This window comes from Ixodes scapularis, unplaced genomic scaffold, assembly GCF_016920785.2.
Source record: "Ixodes scapularis isolate PalLabHiFi unplaced genomic scaffold, ASM1692078v2 PGA_scaffold1__304_contigs__length_218370807, whole genome shotgun sequence".
In the NCBI taxonomy this organism is placed as follows: Eukaryota; Metazoa; Arthropoda; class Arachnida; order Ixodida; family Ixodidae; genus Ixodes; species Ixodes scapularis.
The window spans coordinates 156,328,928-156,351,060 of NW_024609846.1; the positions used below are offsets into that span (position 1 = coordinate 156,328,928).

Consider the following 22,133-nt stretch of genomic DNA (forward strand, 5'->3'; position numbering starts at 1 on the left):
GCTCTCGTTCTATCGAAAACTGGCAGTACGTTGATGTGGTGGTGTTTTTAATCTTCCTATGACATCAGGTTACGTTTAAAAGTAGCCGTATATTCGTATAAAAGTTAAAAATTGCAAAACAGTGAGCTCACAAAAAGCACAGGGTTCTTTGTCTAGAAAATCTCTGGGGTGTCGCTGGAACAGTTGGCTGCTTTTCAACGTGAAACACCACTATTGTTTGCTTTTGTTCCAAAATAGCAAAATAGGCCCCCCCCCCCCCCCCACTGGCCCTCATCATTTCAACAGTGGGCTATCTGGCCCTCACACTCCAATGTGTTTGAGACCCCTGCTGTGCACGGTCACCCTAGGCTTGGGAGCAAGTATGGTCTGTTTTCGAGCACTTTTCTCGAGATTTTCTTGGTACAGCGATTTGAGCAGTGGCAATCGGCTCATTGAACAACATTTCGTCAACACGCAATGTTTCATCGACAAATAGTTTCGTTAACAGCTTAGATTAGCTTTTTTTTTTGGAATAAGCTGCATGAGACTGTTGCTACGAAGCGGTGTGTACGAATCTTTGTAATGAGCCGCCGCAGACTCGCCACAAAGCGGCGTGAATGTGGAGGAGGCACTCGAATGACATTTTAGCAAACGTCGACGTTTTACCGAATGGCACTTGAGCGAATAGTGGGCCGCCGTGAAGTGGTGTTAACGGTTGGGCCAAGGGGGTTAGCATTTTTGTAATGAGCCTCCACAGACTGCCGCCGCGAAGCATCGTAAGCACAGCGCAGGGGGGTGCGTTAACACGTGCCCTTGTTATTTGCTAAAATGTCGCTTTTCGCTAAAACATCATTCGCTCGCATGATATGGACGGGGTGGGCTAATGTGCACCCCAGTGATACACACGTGACAAAATGTCCCTACAGAATGCAATTCGCGTAAAAGGCCCCTGAAAAGAAAAAAAAAGTTTGAACAGCTTAATATGAACACTTGTGTCATCAAAAAAACTTCATGCGAAAAAAGAAAAAAAATTTTTTTAGAGCAATATTGACGGCGAGAGAGTTATCTGAAATTCTGCGTGCAGTCCATGACGTCACGGAATGGTCATTTGCTCTTTCCACCTTAACGAGATGGTCTTTCGCTCTTTCCACCTCAACGTGAAGGCAAAACTGATCCACTTCACCTCCACGCATCCAAAATGCGGAGAGAGAAAACAAGTGGAAAGGAGGTGGCTACCAGCTAAATCGCGTCACGTGGCACCGATATTGCTCTAAAAACTTTTTGAACGCGAAAGCATTAACTGTTTTGTGGAGCGATCTCACGTCATCAGTTTGAAGCGTGAAAACGGCACCTAGCTTCCCGATCCCAAAGGAGCGAAGTAAAGCTGATGGATTTCGCCTTCGGTTCCATTGGCTGGCGCATGTCGACGGGGCTCCCATTGGCCGCTGTGCGCGTAAGTTGCCATGACCGCTCACCCCATGGTGCTGCGTGTTTGTCAGCGTGCCATTAACATGGAGCGTCCAAGGTCAGCATGCCCAGGGGAGCATACGTGCTGACTGACGACGAAAAGTATGCAGCAGATGAAAAAGGGAGCGCATGAGCGACTTGCATGCTTTCGCATTCACAACTCGTAAGAAGTGCTTAGGTATACCTCAAGCTTTTTTTGCTTAAAATTTATTTTTTGACATGCATGTTTCAACCAGACCGTTTAAAAAAGAAACATTTTTTTTTTTTCTTTTCAGGGGCCTTGTAATGAGTTTCGATGAAACGTTTGTGTCAATGAAACATGTCTCCATGAAAGTTGTGACCACCCTGGTTGTGACCATGAAAAGTTGCCCACGAATTTCTACGAAACGATAGGGACTTGATGCAAACCAGCCATTGTGGCTATCAGTATGCCCTTATGCTGTAATAAATAGATGAACATTTAAAGGACACCTGGAGACTGGTACGTGCGTTTAGTTTGTGCATAATCTACGCAGTTTCTTTTTTTTTTTTGCAGCATTGATACTCGCATTTGTGCACTCCTTTTATTCTCTTTTTTCTGGTAAGTGGATCATTTCTGGCGATTTCAGCTACTTTAGCAGTATCTCCGTTGCAAGGGGCGCAACGACTCTGGTTTTAGCTGGGTTTTAGCAAAAGTTTCCAATTTGGCTCACAACATTGGAAGAAGTTAATCTGGCGCGTAAAGATGGAGGCGACAATCGGATGATTCGGATGCCAGCTCTCCTCCTTCCCGCAGAATGTGTTGATTGTGTAGTGCTGTGGTTGTTTTCGTAGAAATCAGTCAATGCGATCGCTTTTGGGTGTTGAAGTTCCGAATTCGGAACCCCGCGAAAGCACAGTCCGCACTTTGAAGCAAGTGCCATGCCCTTCGCGAATACGAAATATCTGGAGTAGGGTGGTATCGCAGCGTGAGTGTTCCAGTTGTGTTTTCGTTCAGATCGTCTCGAAAGCGTTGTCACATGTTAACAGGGTTGGTTTATTTTACAGATGTGTGAACGCGAACTAGCAAACCCGAGCCCAGAAAAGCCGTCCGGTGCAGAGCAGCTCCTGATCGAATCGCACTCCGTGGCGTTTCCTTACGCTCCGTACCCATCTCAGAAATTGGTCATCGTAAGGGTGCGTCTCAAAAGATTACGATCCATAGACGGTACAGATGAGCCAGCTTCGTTCGGCCTCAGAAAAGACTAGGTGTTGCCTACTTGCACACTGGCGTGATGGATAAATCTTTGTCTCTGGTCTCTGGATAGACCTTGTATCCAGAGACTACTAAGATTCATTGAGTACATACGGGAAAGGCACACGAATACATATTTTTTACCTCTGGTTAGTTCAGACGACTATGAGCGTTTGAGTGTAGTGGCTAAGGCTTCAGTCATTCGGGGGAACGACACATTTCTTCCGAAATTTTCCAGGTTCTGCAGGGATTGAAGAATGGGCGAAACTGCCTCATAGAGTCTCCAACTGGAAGTGGCAAAACGCTGGCATTGCTTTGCTCCTGTCTTGCTTGGCAAGCCAACCAGAAAGGTGAAGTGTGTCCATCTCAACTCTCTTTGGTGCACGGTGTGCAACAATCGTTAAATCTGATCAGGATGAGCATATACACAAACACACGGCCCTGACATCGCACCGCTGCGGCGGCGCTGCTATTGGCAGGGCGCATGCGCAAACGCTCCACTTCAAGCGAATCTGGTTCTTCTGCACGCATAGTGCCCACACCTCATGTCGGAACTGCATGTTTTTCCACGCCTCGGGGTTTCAGCCTCATCCCTGAAAAACAATTCCTGGCTACGCCACTGATGCAAACGGTTCCTCTGCAATGCTTGTTTTTTTTGTTTTTTTTTCAGATAGTTTTTGGCAGTAAGTTTTATTTTTTAGTTACTACTAAACAAATAATTTCAGTACAAAAAGGAATGATAAACCTCACAATTTTCTAGCTTGGGCTAAAGATGTTTCATTTTTATGTTTTTCAGAAATTGGTAGAAAGAGAAAATTGGGGATTGTTTCAACAAATATTGGGTTTTGTGTTGGTAAGCACACAAATATTCAAGCAGAAGTGCTTATAAAAAGTTCGCTTTTTATAAGCATTCTTGTATATATATTTTTTTTTCTTTACTTTTTAAGGACGCATGCTTCAGCGTCTGTACTTGTCAGCATAGTTTTTAGCTGCGTGCAACATTCTCAAAGCTGGGAGAAATGAAACTTTGTACAAATAGTGACAAGCATGTCTAGGCATCATTTATCATGTAAAATGTGCCTAAGCACAGTACAGTTTTGAAACTTTCTAATATTATCACGGAAGCTTCAGTTGGTGGGCTGGTCAGCTCCACATAGAGTAGCGCTGCGGTTATATCAGCGAGAATGAGCATGCGGACACAAATCTGTGTTCACTCTCGCTAATATTACTGCAGCACTACGCTATATAGCACCATCTAGCCCGCCAGTTGGTGTTTTCATGATATTAATAAGAAATCTGTGTACATAAGTTCCTTTTTTTTTTTAAGTATGATATTAAATGAGTTACTATCTTGTTCGTCTATCAATAGTTCCTGTCATGTTAAGAAAAAAGCAAGTATAGTCCATAGTTCTTCCACTGTACAAAGTAGTTCTTACCACTTTCTGTTGTCAGAGAGAGAATAAAGGGTGCCTTTTCGCCCGTAATGTGCGAAGAAGTAAAAGCGATTTCTGTAGAATGTTTGCACACCTTGAGATCCTCACGTCGCCGTGTACGCACGGCACGGGCGGCCTCTCGTTGGTGGTCAGTGTGGGCGCGATGCTGATCGCGAGCTGCGGAAGCCAGCCGTTCCCTCCATGATCACCACTGGGACAGAGCACCGCGTTGGCTTGGCGGCACCATTAGGAAGAGCGAAGGTGCAGGTTTTCCCGGTGTTGTTGAGCGGTGAACGGAGGGGGTAATGTTGACGTTCAGCAATGAGCAGAATGGGGGACGCATGCAGGCAAATGAGGCAAAGCTCTGGTGGGGTTCGAGACGACGAGTTCTGGCAGAACATATTTTATGTTTCGAGTTGGGTTTGAGAAGTAGAGACGTTATAGTAAAATCGAACGAGCTGGAAGTTTCTAAAACCCTTCAAACTTACACGTAGCAGCTGGATGCTGCCAAAGGGGGATTTCGTATAATGTGCGTAATGTTTGAAGACGCCCGTTTTGAAGTTATCGTTAGCAGACGACGGGGGAAGATGCTCTGCTGACGTTTCCTTAACGTCGCACCGTTATTGGCGGGTCGTCGGGGCTCTCCTTTCTTTCCTCTTCGTGCGGCATGGTCAGTGGAAACACCCAACTTCTTTCTTCTTTTGCCACTTGGGGAGAGCAAGGTGTTTCTATCTACGCTGCAACGACAGACAACTACAAACGCCGACATTGAAATCCCTGCAAAGTCTATGTCACTTGTAAAGCTATCGCTTTAAAACTGCTTTTGGTTTTTTAAGTTTGCGCATTTCGATAGGGTAACAAATAGCTAATCTTAAATGTGTGTACTACAGGTATCTCAATTCACCACGTAAAGGGGGAAATTAGGACTGCACCATGGGGGGGCCAACTATTTTACTACGGTTCTTAAAGGGATGCTGAACCGAAATTCGGATATCACGAAATAAGCTTGCAGAAGTGTTCAACAGGGTACAATAAACCACGAAACATCACTCATTTAGCCATATCTCGAGCGGATGGCCGTATTTCTGGAAAACAAGGGAGTGAATGATGGAGAATGTTGACGTCATCTTATCACAGGAGGGTTGAGAAGGAAGAGAAATGGCCTCGCTCCCTTTCTTCTCCGCGCCCTCGCGGAGTCAAAGCTGTAAGAGGAGGAAATGAGAATTGCGGCTTTGTGCGAGCGCACTCTTTTTCAAAAATACGACGATCCGTTGGAGGTACTGCTTTATGAGTGATGTTTTGAGATTTGTAGCGTCCCGCCTATTGATTCTGCATTGTTTTCTGAAATTCGATTTTCGGTTCAGCATCCCTTTAAGCTGGAATCGAATATACTAGTGGGTCAATCTCAGAAACAGTGTGGCCACACCACACAATTGTAAATTTCAATAATTGTAAATTTGTCGGTCAAATTTGCAACGTAAAGGTTGTAAATCTATAATTTTCAAGGTTGTGTTATGGGTTTCAACAGAGCTTACCAGTGTTTGTTTCTACACACAGAGATCTATTATGCTCAGCTTGAGAGACTACGGCAGGAGTTGGAAGGTGAGATATTTATGTTGCATAACTGTCGCTATCTTATCTCAAGTGTTGTTCCAAATGTTGTTTCCTTTAGTTTGATATTGTGCTGCCAGTATCCATGATTACATAGAATTCTGACCTTCTATGTAGTAAGATTCTGTTATAACCTCGACTCCTTTGTAATGGAAAAGTTTTGGAAAAGTTTAAGAGAGACAGTTATATCCCGTTTCAGCGAAGTCATACTGAAGAATTGCTGGCTTCATTGTATTGAGAAGTTTCTTTTCATCAAGGTTTCTGTTACTTGAAATAAAAGAAATGCTCATAAAAGATATAGCGAGAATTGGGTGATACAAAGGTGTGGGTGCTTGTTTGGTCAAAATATCAAATAGCAAGATGGGAACTAAAAAATTTCCTGACAAAAAAATATCATAGGCTTACTTGTTAAAAAAAAAACTGCAAAAGCATGAGCTCCAGTATTTATAGCAATCCCTCCTGAGCCTGAAGTTCATTATCTAGAAAGATTTTCACTTTCAAATTGAATCTCCTAGATTTCATGTCTGATCACTCCTCTCAGAACACAGAAAGGAAGGAAACCTAAAAGTAATGATCAAGAGGATATAAAAGTATGTGTATAGAAAGTGCACATTTTACAATGGCCAAACAAAACACACAAAGGGCTTTTGAACATTTTTTTTAGAAATTCTTGTAGGAAGATAAAAAGGGTTGTGGAGATGGGTAGAGGGTGGGGTAGAAGCATTGGCTTGTGATCAAAAAGAGGGCATGGCAAACTTTTGTTTTTTTTCGTTTGTTCCTGTGTTTGTGTGTTTTTGTTACTGTGTTTTAGTAATATTTAATCTAATTATGGCTCCACTCAGAACAGAGGAAGGAAAAAAATCGAAAAGTAATTATCAAAGGGAGATCGAAACCAGAATATAGAAAGTATACATTTTACAATGGTCAAACAAAACATATAAGGGGCCTTCTTTCTTCTTTTCTTTGTTAGAAGTTCTCAAAGGAAGTAAAAGGGGATTGTGGAGAGGGGGAGAGGGTGGGGTAGAATCATTGGCTTGTGATCAGAAAGAGGGGTAGCAGGCTTTTGTTTTTGTTTGTTGACTTCTCTTGGAGAAAACAGTAATATTGAATCTAGTGGCTGTTGCACAGCTCACATATTGTAATTAAATGAGTCTAGACTAAAGTTCATAAGCAAGAAGAAAACCCAGAGCGACAGCTCGAGGAAACTTGCTTTCCTCATAAACAATTTTTTTTCTCTTTAAACATAAATGAGAAGTTTGTGCTGCAGGTGAAAAACAATAGAGAGAATCTGAGGGATAGCACTACAGGTCTATCTGCTTGACTAAGAAAACAGGCAGGACACTTATCTTCCTTCATTGTATCATCTTGCCAAATGGAATTAAGACTAGTGGAAGTGTGTTTTGTTGGTTCACTGCTTGGGAAACATTATTTTATATCCTCTCTTGGGCTTTTGGTTGTCTAAAGATCATAGTTTTAGGTTGTTCAGCTCTTTAAAAAGCTTTTAGGCTTCCTGGTCATTTTTTTTTTAACTTCCCCTGCCAAATTTTGAATTTCTGAAAGGATTCCTAGAGAGGTGTTAAAGAATGGTGTTCGTTCCCTGGCACAAGTATGTTGAGATACCCATCTGTTGAGTTGACAAGGGATTACTGAGTGTAAATAAGCGTTGAAACCCATTTCAGCAGAGTTCTTTCCCTTATCTTTGCATGGCAGATGCCTATATGTACATACAAAATGAATGAACGCTTCGTGAAAGCGAAACTCCGGACCAAAACAAATTCACTAAATTGAGGAAAAAAAAGGCAGGCACTTGCATTACAAATTACTGTAATTGAAGTTCTCTATATCAATGTTTACTGTACAGGCGCACAGATACTCCTCGCCTCCCGGTGCCGCTTAAGCTTTCCCATGTTCGACTTTTGCAGCGAGGGAAAACGAACTGCAAGATGGCCATGCTCTGCATCAACCCAATACACCTGCACACAAAATTCAGTCGACTGCCGGAACTCTAGTGAAGGGCAGCGCCCCAGTTGGGGTGCCTGGTGCGGCAAGCCCCGTCCCCTCGAACCGAGGTGCCATTCCCAACCCTTGGCTGGAAACCGGTCAGAGCATCGTCGTCAACGGGCAGCTGGTGCCAGTGGTGACGCAGGCTTACCTGGACAGCCTCCTGGCTTGCGGAGAGAAACCAAAGACTCCAAGTGTGGCTGTTCGGAGTGCTACGCCCAGTATGCATATTTTTTATCCATTGCCTGTTTGCATGTGCCTGTGAATGGCACACCTCTTCCCATAGTCACTGTTAAGAGAAGCAGGGTACGGCAAGACCTGAGCATCTTACTCTCACCTCGCAGCCAATGAGAATGACCTTCGATAGTGCTTCAGTGCCTCCTGAGCTTCAAGTGTGGACGTGCAGTCAAAGCACGTCGGAAGGCAACGGCCGGGTGTCAGAAAAAGATGCCCCGCCATTTTTTCCAGATTGTTTGCCAGATTGTTTGTTAAGGATAAGGCTAGCAATTGGTGTAAGCTATTGCAACTTAAATGCTTTGATGGTTTACTGGCAAACATGCTGAGCAACATTTGCCCTCGTGGCAAGCACGTAGCCATGATTTTGATTCCGGGGGGGCCCGCCCATGACAAAATGCTGCCCGAGGGGGATGGGGGAGAGGAGGCCCCAGCAAAATGGAAGACTTCGGGGGGGCCTGGGCCTCATGCCCCCCCCCCCCCCCCCCCTTGGATACGTGCCTGCCTCATGGACATTCAGATCACATTGTTCCTGCCTTGTGGTACATTGTACATTGCGCAGCATGTTTTTTATTGTTCATAATTTGTCTTTCTACTCTGGCAAATTTTCCGGGGTATGTTTGTAAACGAGGCATTAGTTTATAATTGGAAATGTACTTCACCGATGTTAGTCTATAACATGTTTCTGTTCGTTGCTTCTACCGTCGACTCGGGTTTTAAAACATTTGGTTGTACCACCTCGCTGGCCTTGTCCTTAAGACGTTCAAGCGTCTCTTACCCGCGTGCACTTGGCGAGCAAGCAAAGGCTATGTAAAAAAGCTCAATATTTTCGCTTTGTGTGGCCAGTCATAGGCACAAACTTGGAGAAACTGTAAACGTAAAAAAAAAACAATGGTGCAGAAAGGGTAAAGACAGTTTGTGTGTTTAACAAATGAGTGCCGAACACGAGATGCCGCATCGGGATGCAAGCACAATCGAAGGCAAGCGCAATCTTCTGGCACCTCTGACCCAAGGGTCATTCCTTGGGTTCTGTCAGTTTTGTCCCGTTCTCAGGACAACAGGACAATCAGAATCCGTGTGAGTTTGTTTTCACGCACACAACGTTGATTACCTAGCTTTCTTGAACAAGTGAAGACTCGTTTAAGTACTGTCCCTTACTGCCCGGTCGGCGAACTTTGGCAATCTGTTCTTTCATCTGCCGGTCCTCCGTAAAGCTAGAAAACCCGACACCCTTGTGTCTGGTGCTGTTGTTGCTGCAGCCAGAGATGCAGCATGTAAAACCTGCCATAACGGCGGAGCAAAGAAGAAAACAATTTGATGGAACAACACTGCTAACGCTGTCCGTGCAAAGTTGGCCGTCGGCCAAATCTTCATTGCATCTCTGTCCACAACCACACTAGCCCCGCTGTGCAGAGACTAAAAGTCCCACATTGCGTCGTGGCAGTGGCGGCGTAGTGAAACCTACTGGTAAGATCGGTCTATTAAAGAGGCAATGCAACAATTTTTGTACTTTGCGCAAATATATACCACTCAGAATGAATCTCTTATGTAAAGGACTTATGAAACATATATCCGTTTTTCACCGCATGCAATAGAAGTCGTAGAAAAAATTAAAGAAAAACTAGCAGCGTTCACCTCCTCAACTCGCAGCCAAAGCAAGTGGCCACATAATCTGGAGCTGATTATATGCTGCCAATGTTGATCATAGCCACGGGCTGGGGTTAGCAAAGCACATGACATCTGCTGAGTTTCACATTGTTATGGTTCGGCTATTGTCATCATCGCAGCTATTGGACACGGGCCAGTACCCAAATGCTTGTCGAGTTATTGATTTTAGTGAGCTCAAATTGAGTACTCACGCAATGCTCGAGTCAAATCTATGAGCCACATTAAAATATCGTCACTGAGGGATACTGCAATCCCCCAGTTACGTCATCAAGTTTTGCGAAGCAGAGATTGAAAGAAAACGCTCGCTTCTATCCTTAAAATGACACCGCAACAAAGGAGTTTTTTGGTCATTTGAATTGTGTGCAAGTGTACTTGGGTCCCTCTAGTGCCAGTAAGCTTGTGTAAAATGAAAAACATTCCATACGAATCTCGTTGCACAGCCCCTCTTCAAAGCCACTACTGAATACCTTTCTAAATATTCGCCTTAGCTGGTATGTTTCAATCAAAGATTTGCAGCCTGTCTTCAAGATAGGTGATGTTAGTTAGAAACATAATTTTTATGACCATCAAAATAAAGGAAAGTTGTTCATTAAAAAATACTTCAAAGACCCATGCGATTTCCTGAATCTACCATCATCTTTTTTGCTGGTCCTCTCATTGGGGCAAGACTTTTCCTCGTCACACGCATGACTCCAAAGCAAAAAAATTGCTTTGGTGATGTATTTGCACCACATTCTAGTGCTTCATACAAAATACAGATGACTTCAGATTGTCAAGTGCCCTTTACGGGTAAACAAAGAACTAAATGTTAAACAGGTTGTGCAACGATATTGGATATTGGGTAGGGTTCCTCACTTTATGCAAGCTTGCTGGCACTCGTGGGACCCAAGTATACTCACACGCAATGCCACTGTCCAAGCCTTGTCGTTCCGTAATTTTAAGGATGAAAGCAGCCTTTTTGTCCTAGTCTCTCCTTCGCCAAACTTGGCGTCGATGTTGTGGGGATCGCATTGTTGGCGTTGTCAACAATGAAATCCCCAGGATCTCGTCGTCAAGCTTTGCAATACCCATAGTAATGATATTTAAATGCATCTCATACGGTCGACCCAAGCACTGCGTGAGCATTCAATTTGAGCTTGTGACACTCAATGCCTCAGTGTGCATTCGGGTACTGGCTGGATGATGGGAATAGCCGAACCTTTACACTTTGTGGAACTCGGTGCGTGCCCTGTGCTTTTCCAACCCCAGCATGGGGCGATGACAAATATTGGCGGCACATAATTGGCTCCAGATTATGTGGTGTTTTGGCTGCGAGTTGAGGGAGTGAACACTTCTCGTTCTCCTCATATTAGTTTTGTAACAGCCATTGCATGAAGAAAAAAAACTGACACGAGTTTCACGGGTTATAAATATCGAGGAATAATTCTTAGCGGTATTTACTGAAAGTAGAGAAATTGTTGCTGTGCCCCTTTTAAGGTTCTTCCTGATCTGGCATTTGAATCTTGATTGGATCTTTGCCACTTTTGTTTCGCCAGGTGCACAAAAGACACGTGGAGCAGCAAATGCAATCACGATTGACGATGACGACGAAGACTTCCAGCCAGCCAAAAAGCCGCGCCACTCTGTTCTTAAGGTATACCTGTTGGCCTGTGTAATAAAAGGCTCCACCAGTTTTTTAGATCTCTTGCTCGTTCAGGGATGGAGGTGCTGCAGCATTTTAGCTTAACTGTTCTAATTCAGTTATCCTTTCCATTCTGCTCTCAAGAAGTCTTTTTTTTTTTTTTTTAATGCAAGCTTATTCTTTTTAATGCAGTTTCAGAGAGGCCACTGCTGTTTTTTTTAACTGTTCTCTCATCATTGCCTCACACAAAATCAGTGATTGTTGAACTACCGAGTCAGAGAGAGAAAATTAAACTTGATGTTTTGGCCCGCATAAATAAACTAGGTTTGCATTGCAGAAAGCTGAAACTTCGTCAGAATATGACAGTAGTGGTGGGGATAAAATGCAAAAGTTTCAAAACGCAATATTATCTGGATTTAAAAAAAAAAATCCTATGAGCTGACGTCTACAGAGAATTGGCATCGTGGATGCCTGTGGCAATTATTTCAATGACAAAATTTGTCACCAAGAAAGACTATTTTGTTCTTTTTGCTGACGAGTTTTCTTCACCATAATAGATGCCACAGGCACCCATATATGTAACTTCTCCATTTGACGAATATTAGGCCCAGGTGGACGTCGGCTTGTAGAGCAATTTGGTTTCCCTGTTTTATCTTTTGACTCGGGTAACGTCACATTCTTACACTTTCTCATCCTGTTCCCACTGCCGGCATTATATTCTGACGGAGTTTCACCTTAATGCAAGGCATAGTTTATTTATGCGTGCCGAAAGACCGGGTTTTATTTTCTCGATCGAACCTGGTAGAATGCATATACTAGATGTCTTTGTGCTTCATTGTCCGATACTATCATTGCAGCACCCTCTTTCACAAAAGTGCACACAGTGTAACATAGACCATGAGTACGATTCATGCCCCATTTTCAGGTTTCCGTTCGGGCTTGTGATATTAAGGAAACTGACGTGAGCCTACTAAAGAGCAAAGCTTCAGTGAGCACACCTGTGAAAGAAACGGGTGAGAAGCAGCCTGTCGGCACTACAGGAGCAACTGCGCCACAGACTCCTGCTAAGGGAATTGATGAAAAACCAATAAAAAAGTGAGTAACTTCTTGTGCCATCAACTGTTCTGGGGGAGCGTTGTGTTGGCAAAAACGGATGGAGCATGCTCGCGATTATCGCAGGAGAGGGCAAATACAGCATTGATACCCTTGCCCTTTTGCTGATAATATTTGCGGTTGGGGCGCAGCGCGTTTAACCAATCGCGATTGTACTGGAGGGTTATGTGATTGCCCTCCTCGCCATCTGCTCTTTCTCGCCTTCGGTCGCCCATTTCCTCGGCACTCCAAGCCTTTGCGCGTAAGAATGGGGCAGCCGAAGCATGCGCTGGAGCGAGCAGTGGCTGCTCGACGGCGTAAACGCGCCTGTTGGAGAGAACATCGTCAATGTGTAGGTGCCGATGGTCTCATCCTGGGTGTTGAGATGAAACACATTCGATGTGAAGATTGTGCCCTGCGTGAACGTGAAGCAGCACGTAAAAGATAATCTTGCCGAGCGAAGAATGGACACGCTGGTGCGTCTGCAAGAATGTGCTTGGTGCTGGCTGTTCTGTGTACGATCGGTTGTGATGTACACGAAACCTGGTGCCCTTGCCGGCAGCTTGCCACAAGGTTCTTCAGTCCTCTTACCCAGACAGTGACTTGACTGCCCTCAAGGTGTGTGCTACATGCCTAGGCAGTGTTTGTGCTTAAGCATGTAGCACACACAAAACAATCGGTGTGGAACAAAAAGAAAATTTCTTGCATACTACACATTGTAAGATCACGAAAATTTCCACTTAATCACGACGGAATATCATTGAAATGCGTCACCAGTAGACGCTGTCCATTCGCATCAAGTCGTGTGATTGTTCGCATAATTTTTCTGGATGTGCCCGACTTACGCCAGTGTTCGCACACTTATAATTTTCATTTTTTTTTTATAATGTTATATAAGGTGCTGCTGGCAACAAGAGCTGTTCAGTGTAGCAATGGAAATCGCAAAACATGCATTAGGGAGACCGGTTGGAAAAACTGCAGAGGGAAGGGTGCCACAATGATTGTGCTTAGGCTTTTTGAATTTCTTTGGCTAGATCTTACTTTTAGACTGTTTGCCTCTGATACAAAGGGTAAAGCTGCAACTATCCAAATTCAATCAATTCTGGCTTGTTGGACCACTGGAAGACGATTTTGGTAATTTTTTGCTGGTGTCTGTTGTGATTTTTGTAGGGTACCTATTATCTACTATGGCACAAGAACCCATAAGCAGATCGCTCAAGTTGTGAGGGAGCTCAAAAAGACGGAGTACAGGAATGCCAGGTGAGCCAGCTTCATGCGATCTTGTGCACCTTTCTCTGCACTGTAGTCTACAGTTCTCGCTATGCTATCAATGACTTAATTGGGTATACTCGACTCTATAGACTCCTCATTGCAAGGAGAGCAACATTAGTTGGCTTTGAGGGGTTGCGTAATTTTCTAACAAACAGCATTTAGTTCTAGTCTTGTGCCCTTGTGTAGACCTCCATTGGACTACTGTAAAATCCCGTAAGGACGCCCACCCAAAATGAAGAAGTAAATAGTGAAAAATATGGTGTGAGCTATCTTTAAAGATATGGCGGCAAAACTTTATAACAAATTAGCGATAAAACACCTGGCATATGCTACAAACCACGTGAAACGGGAACTAACACCACCGATCGTGGACATAGCTAGTTCGCGTTTTACTATGCGATAAAAATGCAGGAATTTGCTACTAGCTCGTGTGTCACGATAAAAGTACTTGCGGACGTAGCAGACTCGCTCTTCACGGTGCGAAGGACACGCGGGAACCCACCGTGAACTTGCATGTCGTGGGAACCGACACCACAGGTCGCGAACACAACAGATCTGCGGTTTTCTTTATTCATTATTCAAACATTTCCCATCACTGCCCGAAGGCATTATAATAGGGGTGTTACAATAGAGAAAAAGACAAATCTTTACTAGGGGTGTGCGAATACCGAATGGTAGTTTTCGAATCGAATACCGAATCGAATCAAGAAAAAAAAGCCGAATATCGAATTGAATATTGAATAGTGTTTTTATTTGTAGGAATTTTTCAAAGTGTGCTGCGAATGAGATTATTATATGTGCAGAGTATGCACCTGTTGCAGAATATGCATCTTGTGCAGAACAAAAGCTAAAATGTAAAACAATTCTGGTGAAAAAAAAAATAAAAGCAGCTGCTGTTGGATGTTGGGCACTAAAGATCCAATTTTATGGCACAAATATAATCTATCTTCCCTAAACGTCACAAAAAAAACCATAGTTACAGCCCCGCATGCCTTTTTTAAGCCCAACCTAACACCGCGACTTTTTTTTAAAAATGTTTGCATATCTCAGAAAAGGGGCATTTTGCGATATTTGGTTTTCATTTTAAGGAAGAAAAAGGGCACCCGGGTTTTCATTTCACGTAAATAAACAGATAGGTGTTAAATCTTAGTAAATAAACTTAAAAAATATAATCTGAAGAAAAAAAAAAAAAAAAAGCGTGGTTAGGTGGCGCAAGACACCGTCCAACTGCCGCCATGCATCCATTTTTCCGTCTATCTATCCTGCTTTAGAGAACCTTGATTTAAAAGAGGGAGCAAGCGAAACTGAAACCACGGAGATGGCTCCAGTGCAGATTGGTCGTAAGTGCGCATGTGTTGTGTTGTCGCGAGGAAAAAGGCGAGCAAACAGAAGGGCGACGACGCCTGCTCTCCCTGACCTGCCTGCCCGATCCCGATCGACGCTTTCGTTTTTTCGTCACCTTCTCGCAGTTCGCATTTCAAACGCGGCTATCGAACGGTTGGAGACCCTCTCAAATCTAGGCACACTATTTTCCCGTTCCGTCGGTTCCGTTTCGTACTGTAGTTTCGTTCCGAATCAGAATTTGCGGCTTGAGGTTCCAAAAGAACGACGACGATAACTCGGCTGGTTTTATCGGCGTGTTTATCGTGGTTTTCTTTCTGTGATCGTGCAGTCGCCGATTTCTGTGAGTGCGGCCAAGTGTGTTTTACATCGGTGCTTTAATTTGAAACGAGGGGCTTTACTCGTGAAAAGAATTAGGCATGGCGCGGGATTTCGGCCTCCCAACAATTCCTCTCTGGAAGCGGCGCAAACGGGATGCTTCGGTTGTGATTCAAGGGTAGGTTGTATCACGATAATGAGTAAATCTGCGTGCTATAAAGTTTGTGGCGTTAGTTACTTTTCTTTTTTCTAACCTGTGCGTTAGATTTTTGTGGAATGGTAGAACCAAGAGCTGTTTTTCGTATGGTTTGTCTAACATCACGGCGTTTTCATCGGGGAGAAAAACGGCTTTTTTTTGTCAGCTCCGCGCCGACCGCGCGTCTTTGGCCGAATATATTGAATATTCGAGTGACCGAATACTAGGAATTCGATTCACGAATCAAATTATTCGGGAACTTTGTATTCGATTTGAATTCGTATATTCGAGTATTCGCACACCCTTAATCTTTACTCATACAGCACACTTGCTCTTCACAGAGCTGATTCAAGTACCGGCGTGCGGTCGTGTATCACTACTGCGTGGTGCATGTTAAAGACCCCAGGCTAGCGGTTGTACTGCACTGGCGACATTACTCATCTACAGCTGGAAGTCAAGTCGCTCGTTGAGGCAGACTAAGTTCAGGCTGTATAAACATACTCGCACCTAAATGTTTTTTTTGTCTGATTTGACTGCACAATAGTTTTGAAAAAAAAAAAAAGGATTTGCAAACAAGTTTGTTCTGGCTCAGTACTTACGGATTTTAAAAGTGTGATCTTTGCACCTAGAAATATAATGTGGTTGTTTAAAATAGGTTTCACTGTTAACTCCGGTCTTATTATTAATTATTTGAAATAAAAACTTGTCAACTTTTTCCGCCAAGATGAAAGTAGTTCCCAATTTAATTTGTGTTTCATATCTGTGCAACTCTCTCCGCCCATACCGACCCAGGACAACCCTAACTGCTCGGTATTGTACTTTTTCCAGTTTATCAATGAAGTATGTTTGCGCGGGGTCCCTGACGGCGCAGGCGTATTTTAAAATTCGTCTCGCACATGTTAAGTAAGCGTTTGCTTTTTTTGAAATTTTGACTGTGGACACATCAAATGCTGCTGAATAAAATTAGGTGCCCTTCCAGCTTTTGCAATAGCATCATCAATGGGAGCATTTCATGAGCAGTCGGATGATAATGTGACACCTAGGTACTTACATGTAGGTTCATTATTTATTAAAGTGTCGTTTATCTGGTAGAGACTTACAATCCTTTTCTTTTTTAGTAAAACATATGTGAACACACTTTTTTGGATTTAAATTCATCTTCCACGGGGAACACCAAGTGGTAATACATTCTAAATCTAATTGCAGCATGACAGCATCTTGTTCATTCTTAATTTTTTTATACATAACACAATCCTCGGCAAACAACCGTGTGCACAAACAAATACCCATAGAAATATCATTTACATAAAGCAAAAACAGTAGTGGTCGTAGGACATCCCTGTAGGACTCCTGATGAGACATGTGCGTATGCCGAGACATAACGTATGCCGAGCTTTTACCGTCTAAAACAACACATTGACGACTCTGAGACAAATAATTTTCAATCCATTTGAGCACACCCGCGTTTATATTTAACGTTTTGAGTTTATGAGAAGGATTGGATGTGACACGATGTAGAATGCATTATGAAAGTCTAAAAGAACACAATTTATTTGTCCTCCTTCATCAACATCAGATGCCAATTCATGATAAAACTCAACTACCATAGTTGTGTTGTGCAAGATAGACCTTTCCGAAACCCGTGTTGTTCTTTGATTAGTATATTATTATTTGTTATATGTCTCATTATCTCTGTATATAAAAAGAACTTTCAGCCTTTTCACTCTGGTGAAGAGGGAAGACCAGCGAAGCTGTACTATGGTGGGACGACCTCAAGGACGACTTCTTAGACGACCTCAAGGACGACTTCTTAGACGACCTCAAGGACGACCTCAAGAATGACTTCTAGGACGACCTCGAGGATGACGCCTAGAGCACGATTCCTAAAACAACTTCTAGGACGACATCTAAGAAAGACCTCAAAGATGACTTCTAGGATGACCTCAAGGACGACATCTAGGACGACCTCAAGGATAGCTTCCAGGACAACCTTGAGGACAACGTTTAGGACAACCTCAAGGATGACTTCTAGGACGACGTCTAAGAAAGACCTCCAGGATGACTTCTAGGACGACCTCAACGACGACGTCTAGGATGACCCCAGAGTAGTCTTGTGCGAATAGTAGATTTTGAGTTCGAAGCGAATTCGAAGCGAATAGTGGTTTTGGCCGAATATTTTCTAATCGAATATCGAATAGTTTTTCCACACCTTTCATTACCGCTGCGTAAAGCTTAGATGAAAACCCAGCTAAACTTGTGAAGGTTGTTCCACTTGTTTATTTACAAGCTGAGTTTAATCTATCTATATTTATGAACTGTGAACTAAGAAGGTCTGATGTCTTGGGATGGCAAGTAAACGACAAATTTGACATAAAATGAATCCTATAGAGATGGCCAACCATACCCAATGGAGTGAATTTACAAATCTTGCTATATAAAATATTCTTTCTTTAATCTCGAGTTAAGAAAGAATGAATCGCGCGTGATGAATACAAGCTGTAAGGGCATCTCTGCCCAACATAGTATACTCTTGCATAACGGTAAGTTTAATTTTGAAACTTTTACTACAACGTAAAAACTACACACTCACAAAGTTTCCATTTATTTTCAAATGCAGACGGCACGCGTGCACCATCCCGCTTTTAATGTATGCTTTTCTTTCAAGCACGCAATGGGGATATTCATACTTTTCCAAGTGTTCATCGCGGCAGGTTACCCCGTTGAGTGTGCTTCTTACCGTGCACCGATGTAATGTAGTGTAGAGAAGCATCACCCACGGAGCTCGCTTTTGCGGGTTTTGCCTCTCCGCAGTACTCCGGTGCTCGCTAAGAAGCGCACTCAACAGGGCTAACCCGACGCAATCAGCACTTCGAAAAACACGAATAGTGCAGTTCTTCTCGAAGCGAATGTTGAATAGTGTATTATTCGAAACCACTATTCGAAATTGCGAATATTCGCACAACCCTACCCCAGAGACAACTTTTAGGACAACCTCGAGGACGACTTTTAGGACGACGCCTAGAGAAATTCAGCCTTTCCTCTCTGGTGAAAACCAGAGTGGAAAGGCTGGAAAGGTTGCCGCCATCTATGAGTGACGGTGGCAACCAGACAACCGGCAAGCCTGTTGTCTGGTTGCTGCTGTCGCTCATAGATGGCGGAAGCTTTCCAGGGTTTTGTGTCGACATTTATTTGGTGACGGACACGAAACTGGGGAAACTAGCCCTTAACAGCTCCGCTGTAATATGCTTAATGATTTTGCACAAGATGGATATCAGTGATATTTTCCTGTGGTTCGCCATATCTTTTTTCAATCCTTCCTTATGAATAGGCACAACTTGAGCGTTTTCCAATCATCAGGTAGGAGCCCTGTGGAGAGTGACCTCCCGTAGATAAATAAAGGTATGTAGAAGTATGTGCAGCACAGCACTTTAGTATCTGTGGAGATATGCCGTCTGGACCGTTTGCCTTGTTTCCATTTACCTATGTCTTTTAGGAGTGCTTCAATACCCCTCACTCTGAATTCAACTTGTCCCATTACCGGGACTGTGCTTGCATGTGGCATAGGGCTGTGGTTGCATTTAGGTAGGAAGACAGATTGAAAGTATGAATTCAAACATGTTGCCTTTTTCGTATCGTCTATAAAATGTTGTTGATTACAAACAATTTCATTTACAGTGTGAACCGCATATAACGTATGTCGCAGGAGTCGCGAAAATCCGCACTATAAGCGGTACCGCGCTATAACCAAAATATAATTTTTCAGGCCAAAATACATGCCATGAGACAACTTACCTTTGTAAAACAATTTATTTTATGTTAGATGAAAAATAAAGCCTAGTTTGAGGAAAGTCTTTATTTCACCAGACTACTACACTTCTCTCTCAAGTGTGTCACACATTTTGAAAGAAATGAGTGACTTTTGCCTGGCGCAGCCTTTTAACGGCATCGCGGGTTGTGGACGGACGTTGCGAGCGTTCATGATTGCTAGCCCTAATCACTGTTCTCCGACGATGAAAACGCGTGAAAATTCACATCCTTTATACGGTATGTGCCAGTAATACCTTCAACTTGAGCACAGGCATAAAATGCTCCAAATAAGAAATCCGGGCGATGTTCGAAAACACAAGTGCTTAGAAAGCACCACTGTAGTCGAAGTAAACAAACACGACGACATGGGCGTTTCTGCCGTCTTGAGGATGCCGTCACGACATTGCCGCACGAGTAGGTGGATCTTCCCTTCTAGTACGTACTGGGTTATCATAGCGACACACAACGAAAATTCACAGTCAAGGATAGCGCTTTTATGCGGAATGATGAGCTACCACCATGCCGTCTACGTCGACGATCACAACCGACGCCATGTTCGCGGATAGAAGCAGCCGGCCCGCGACCAGCATGCAATGCGCGCAAACACTTCTCCTCGACCTGCGATTGGTCTGTCGTTGCGGTTGTTTTCCAACGTAGCGGAGGGACACATGCACGTGAACGACACGTGCGTGCGTCCCTCTGTCGCTATGGCAACTGAAGCCTCTCTTCGCTTCTCCCCGCTTCTTCGAGCAACTTCCTTGCCCCGCGAGTGCCGCTTGCGGCTCGCGCCATTATCTAGTGTCGCACAGGGAAGCGTGCTCCGCACTATAACCGGTATTTCCCTTCGCGCGCCTGCATTTTAAGCGGTATGTAAATACATGGAGTTCTATGGGAGGCAAACTGGTGGTTTAAAAAAGCTGCGTTTTACCCGGTCCTGCACTATAAGCGGTTACGTTGTAAGTGGTCTATACTGTACTCCTACACAATCCGATCCGCAGCCTTTTAAAAACTTCCAAAAATGTTTGAGATTAGTTTTCATTTTGTCGTTGAATGTCTTGAAGTATTCTGGCTTTGCAGTTTTTATAGCGAGCTTATATTCCTGTGTTACTTCTTTAGGAGATTCTTACTCTTAGTTTTTTTATATCTATGAAATGCTCTCCTTCTTTTTTTAATCCTGATAATAGGCATATTCACCCAAGGCTTTTCACATTTTTTGAGTCTGGTAGAATCAATGCTTGGAACATACTTGTTCGTAAGTTGGAGCAGTTTGTTTTTAAACACCAACCATAATTTGTGGATGTCATAATCCTCAGCATGACATTAAAAAACCAGCAAGTTGTCAGGGAGCTCGTGAGAGACATTAGAATAATCACCCTTTTCAAAGAAAAAAAACTCCTTGATGCACGTGACGCTGATTGGTTAATTCTGTTTTGACGTTTGCAACGGCAGTGTGATGATCACTTATTCCTGGTATAATATCAATTGAACTAATAATCTGAGGTGAAGTGCAAAACTAAAGGTCTAAAATGTTACCATTCTGAGTGAGCATTTACATACTTCAACAGTCCAAAAGTGTCTACCATGTCCACAGTCCAAAAGTGTCTACCAGTCTCCCGCTAGCAAGGTAGGCTGCCGGGATGGTTTTGGAACTACCATAAATTGCCGAGAAAGCGCCCACTCAAAATTTAGAGATAATCTCCAAAAAATGGAGGATTGGCACTTGTCCGGTCATCAATTTTACATATTAGTGTACTGTGCATATTTTCTCAGATCTTGCGAATTTGGGTATGGGCACTCGATGTGGTATGGGCGGATGTGTGGTATTCTACGGTATTTCAAACAATGACTAACGTTTTTAGATCTGAATTCGGTGGTCGGTGGAATGTTCCAACAGTGTATGACGAGTTATCAGATAGATTAACTGAGCATTAAATTTATTCGACATTGTCGCAATCAAGATCTAGCATAGATGACTTAGAGAAGAGTAAATTAGCAAAAATACCCCTCCATCGAGGCGGGGCCTGTCCTTCCGATAAGCAATAAATTCTTTTGGGAACACTTCACTATCCGCGATAGACGGGTTCAGCCACGATTCTCTGCCAAATACGATGTAAGCCTTAACAGACTCTATCGAACCAGCAAATTCGTCAAGTTTGTTTATTATGCTTTGCATTTTACTACAACAGCAACGAGGTCACGGCATGTGCGTTTCTTTTCCTTCCCAGGGCGTCATTGTTTCTTGAATGGAACAGCCTCCTTTTTTTCTTTGTCCCACATGAAGGTCTTTTCATTAATAACAAGTTTATCGAAGTTTACTTTTACCTTGTTATTGCTGTCCGCTTTTTTAACTTTTGCATATTGCACAGACGCTTCCGCAGATATCGGGTCATGGGTGAATAATCCTGATCCACACTGTAAGATGACCCTTTGAACTTGTTAGCATTTATCAGGACATCCTGTTTCTCCTTGTATGAAGTAAAATTTACAACGATTGGCCTTTTGAACTTATCACTGTATCAACCCACACGGTGTGCCCTTTGTACCGACTTCAATTCGATCCTCAGGTTAGCTTTACAGATATTTTTAACCAAGTTTTCTGATTGAATCCATGTTTCCAAATAATTTTCGTCTATTCCATAAAAGACAAGATTCTGCCTGCAACTTTTGTTCTCGAGGTCAATGTTTTTGTTACGCAAGTCGGATACTTGTTGTTCAAGTGACCTCAATACATTTGTTTGTTCCGACACTAGTTTATTTGAGCGTTTCTACCCATCCCTCGGTTACACCAAGCTTACTGTTTACTTCCGCCAACATAATTTCGTGTTTGGCCAGCCTAGTATCGATATTTTCTAGCTTACTCATGATTGATGCCTGACCAGC

General features: G+C 43.3%; 2 protein-coding genes across 3 annotated transcripts in view; both read left to right on the forward strand.

The window, feature by feature from the left end:
* Window positions 1–2,170: 2,170 nt before the first annotated feature.
* Window positions 2,171–8,000, forward strand: LOC121836171. The gene is made up of 5 exons (XM_042290978.1): window positions 2,171–2,393; window positions 2,473–2,601; window positions 2,898–3,009; window positions 5,650–5,694; window positions 7,626–8,000. Exons 2-5 carry the CDS (start codon window positions 2,473–2,475, stop codon window positions 7,967–7,969), a joined length of 630 nt encoding a protein of 209 aa, XP_042146912.1. The 5' UTR covers window positions 2,171–2,393; the 3' UTR covers window positions 7,970–8,000.
* Window positions 8,001–11,141: 3,141 nt separating this feature from the next.
* LOC115332101 (Fanconi anemia group J protein) overlaps window positions 11,142–22,133 on the forward strand; it is a 60,512-nt gene continuing 49,520 nt past the window's right edge. For both annotated transcript variants that reach the window (XM_040214953.3, XM_042290977.1), the window contains exons 1-3: window positions 11,142–11,239; window positions 12,153–12,322; window positions 13,490–13,579. The gene's annotated coding sequence lies outside the window, so the exon portion shown is untranslated. The remainder of the gene's footprint in view (window positions 11,240–12,152; window positions 12,323–13,489; window positions 13,580–22,133) is intronic.

Coding starts and splice junctions, on each gene's coding strand:
- LOC121836171 (XM_042290978.1), top strand. CDS start 2,473: ATGTGTGAACGCGAACTAGCAAACCCGAGCCCAGAAAAGCCGTCCGGT. Junction 2,602..2,897: donor AGAAATTGGTCATCGTAAGG/GTGCGTCTCAAA, acceptor GAAATTTTCCAG/GTTCTGCAGGGATTGAAGAA. Junction 3,010..5,649: donor TTGGCAAGCCAACCAGAAAG/GTGAAGTGTGTC, acceptor TTCTACACACAG/AGATCTATTATGCTCAGCTT.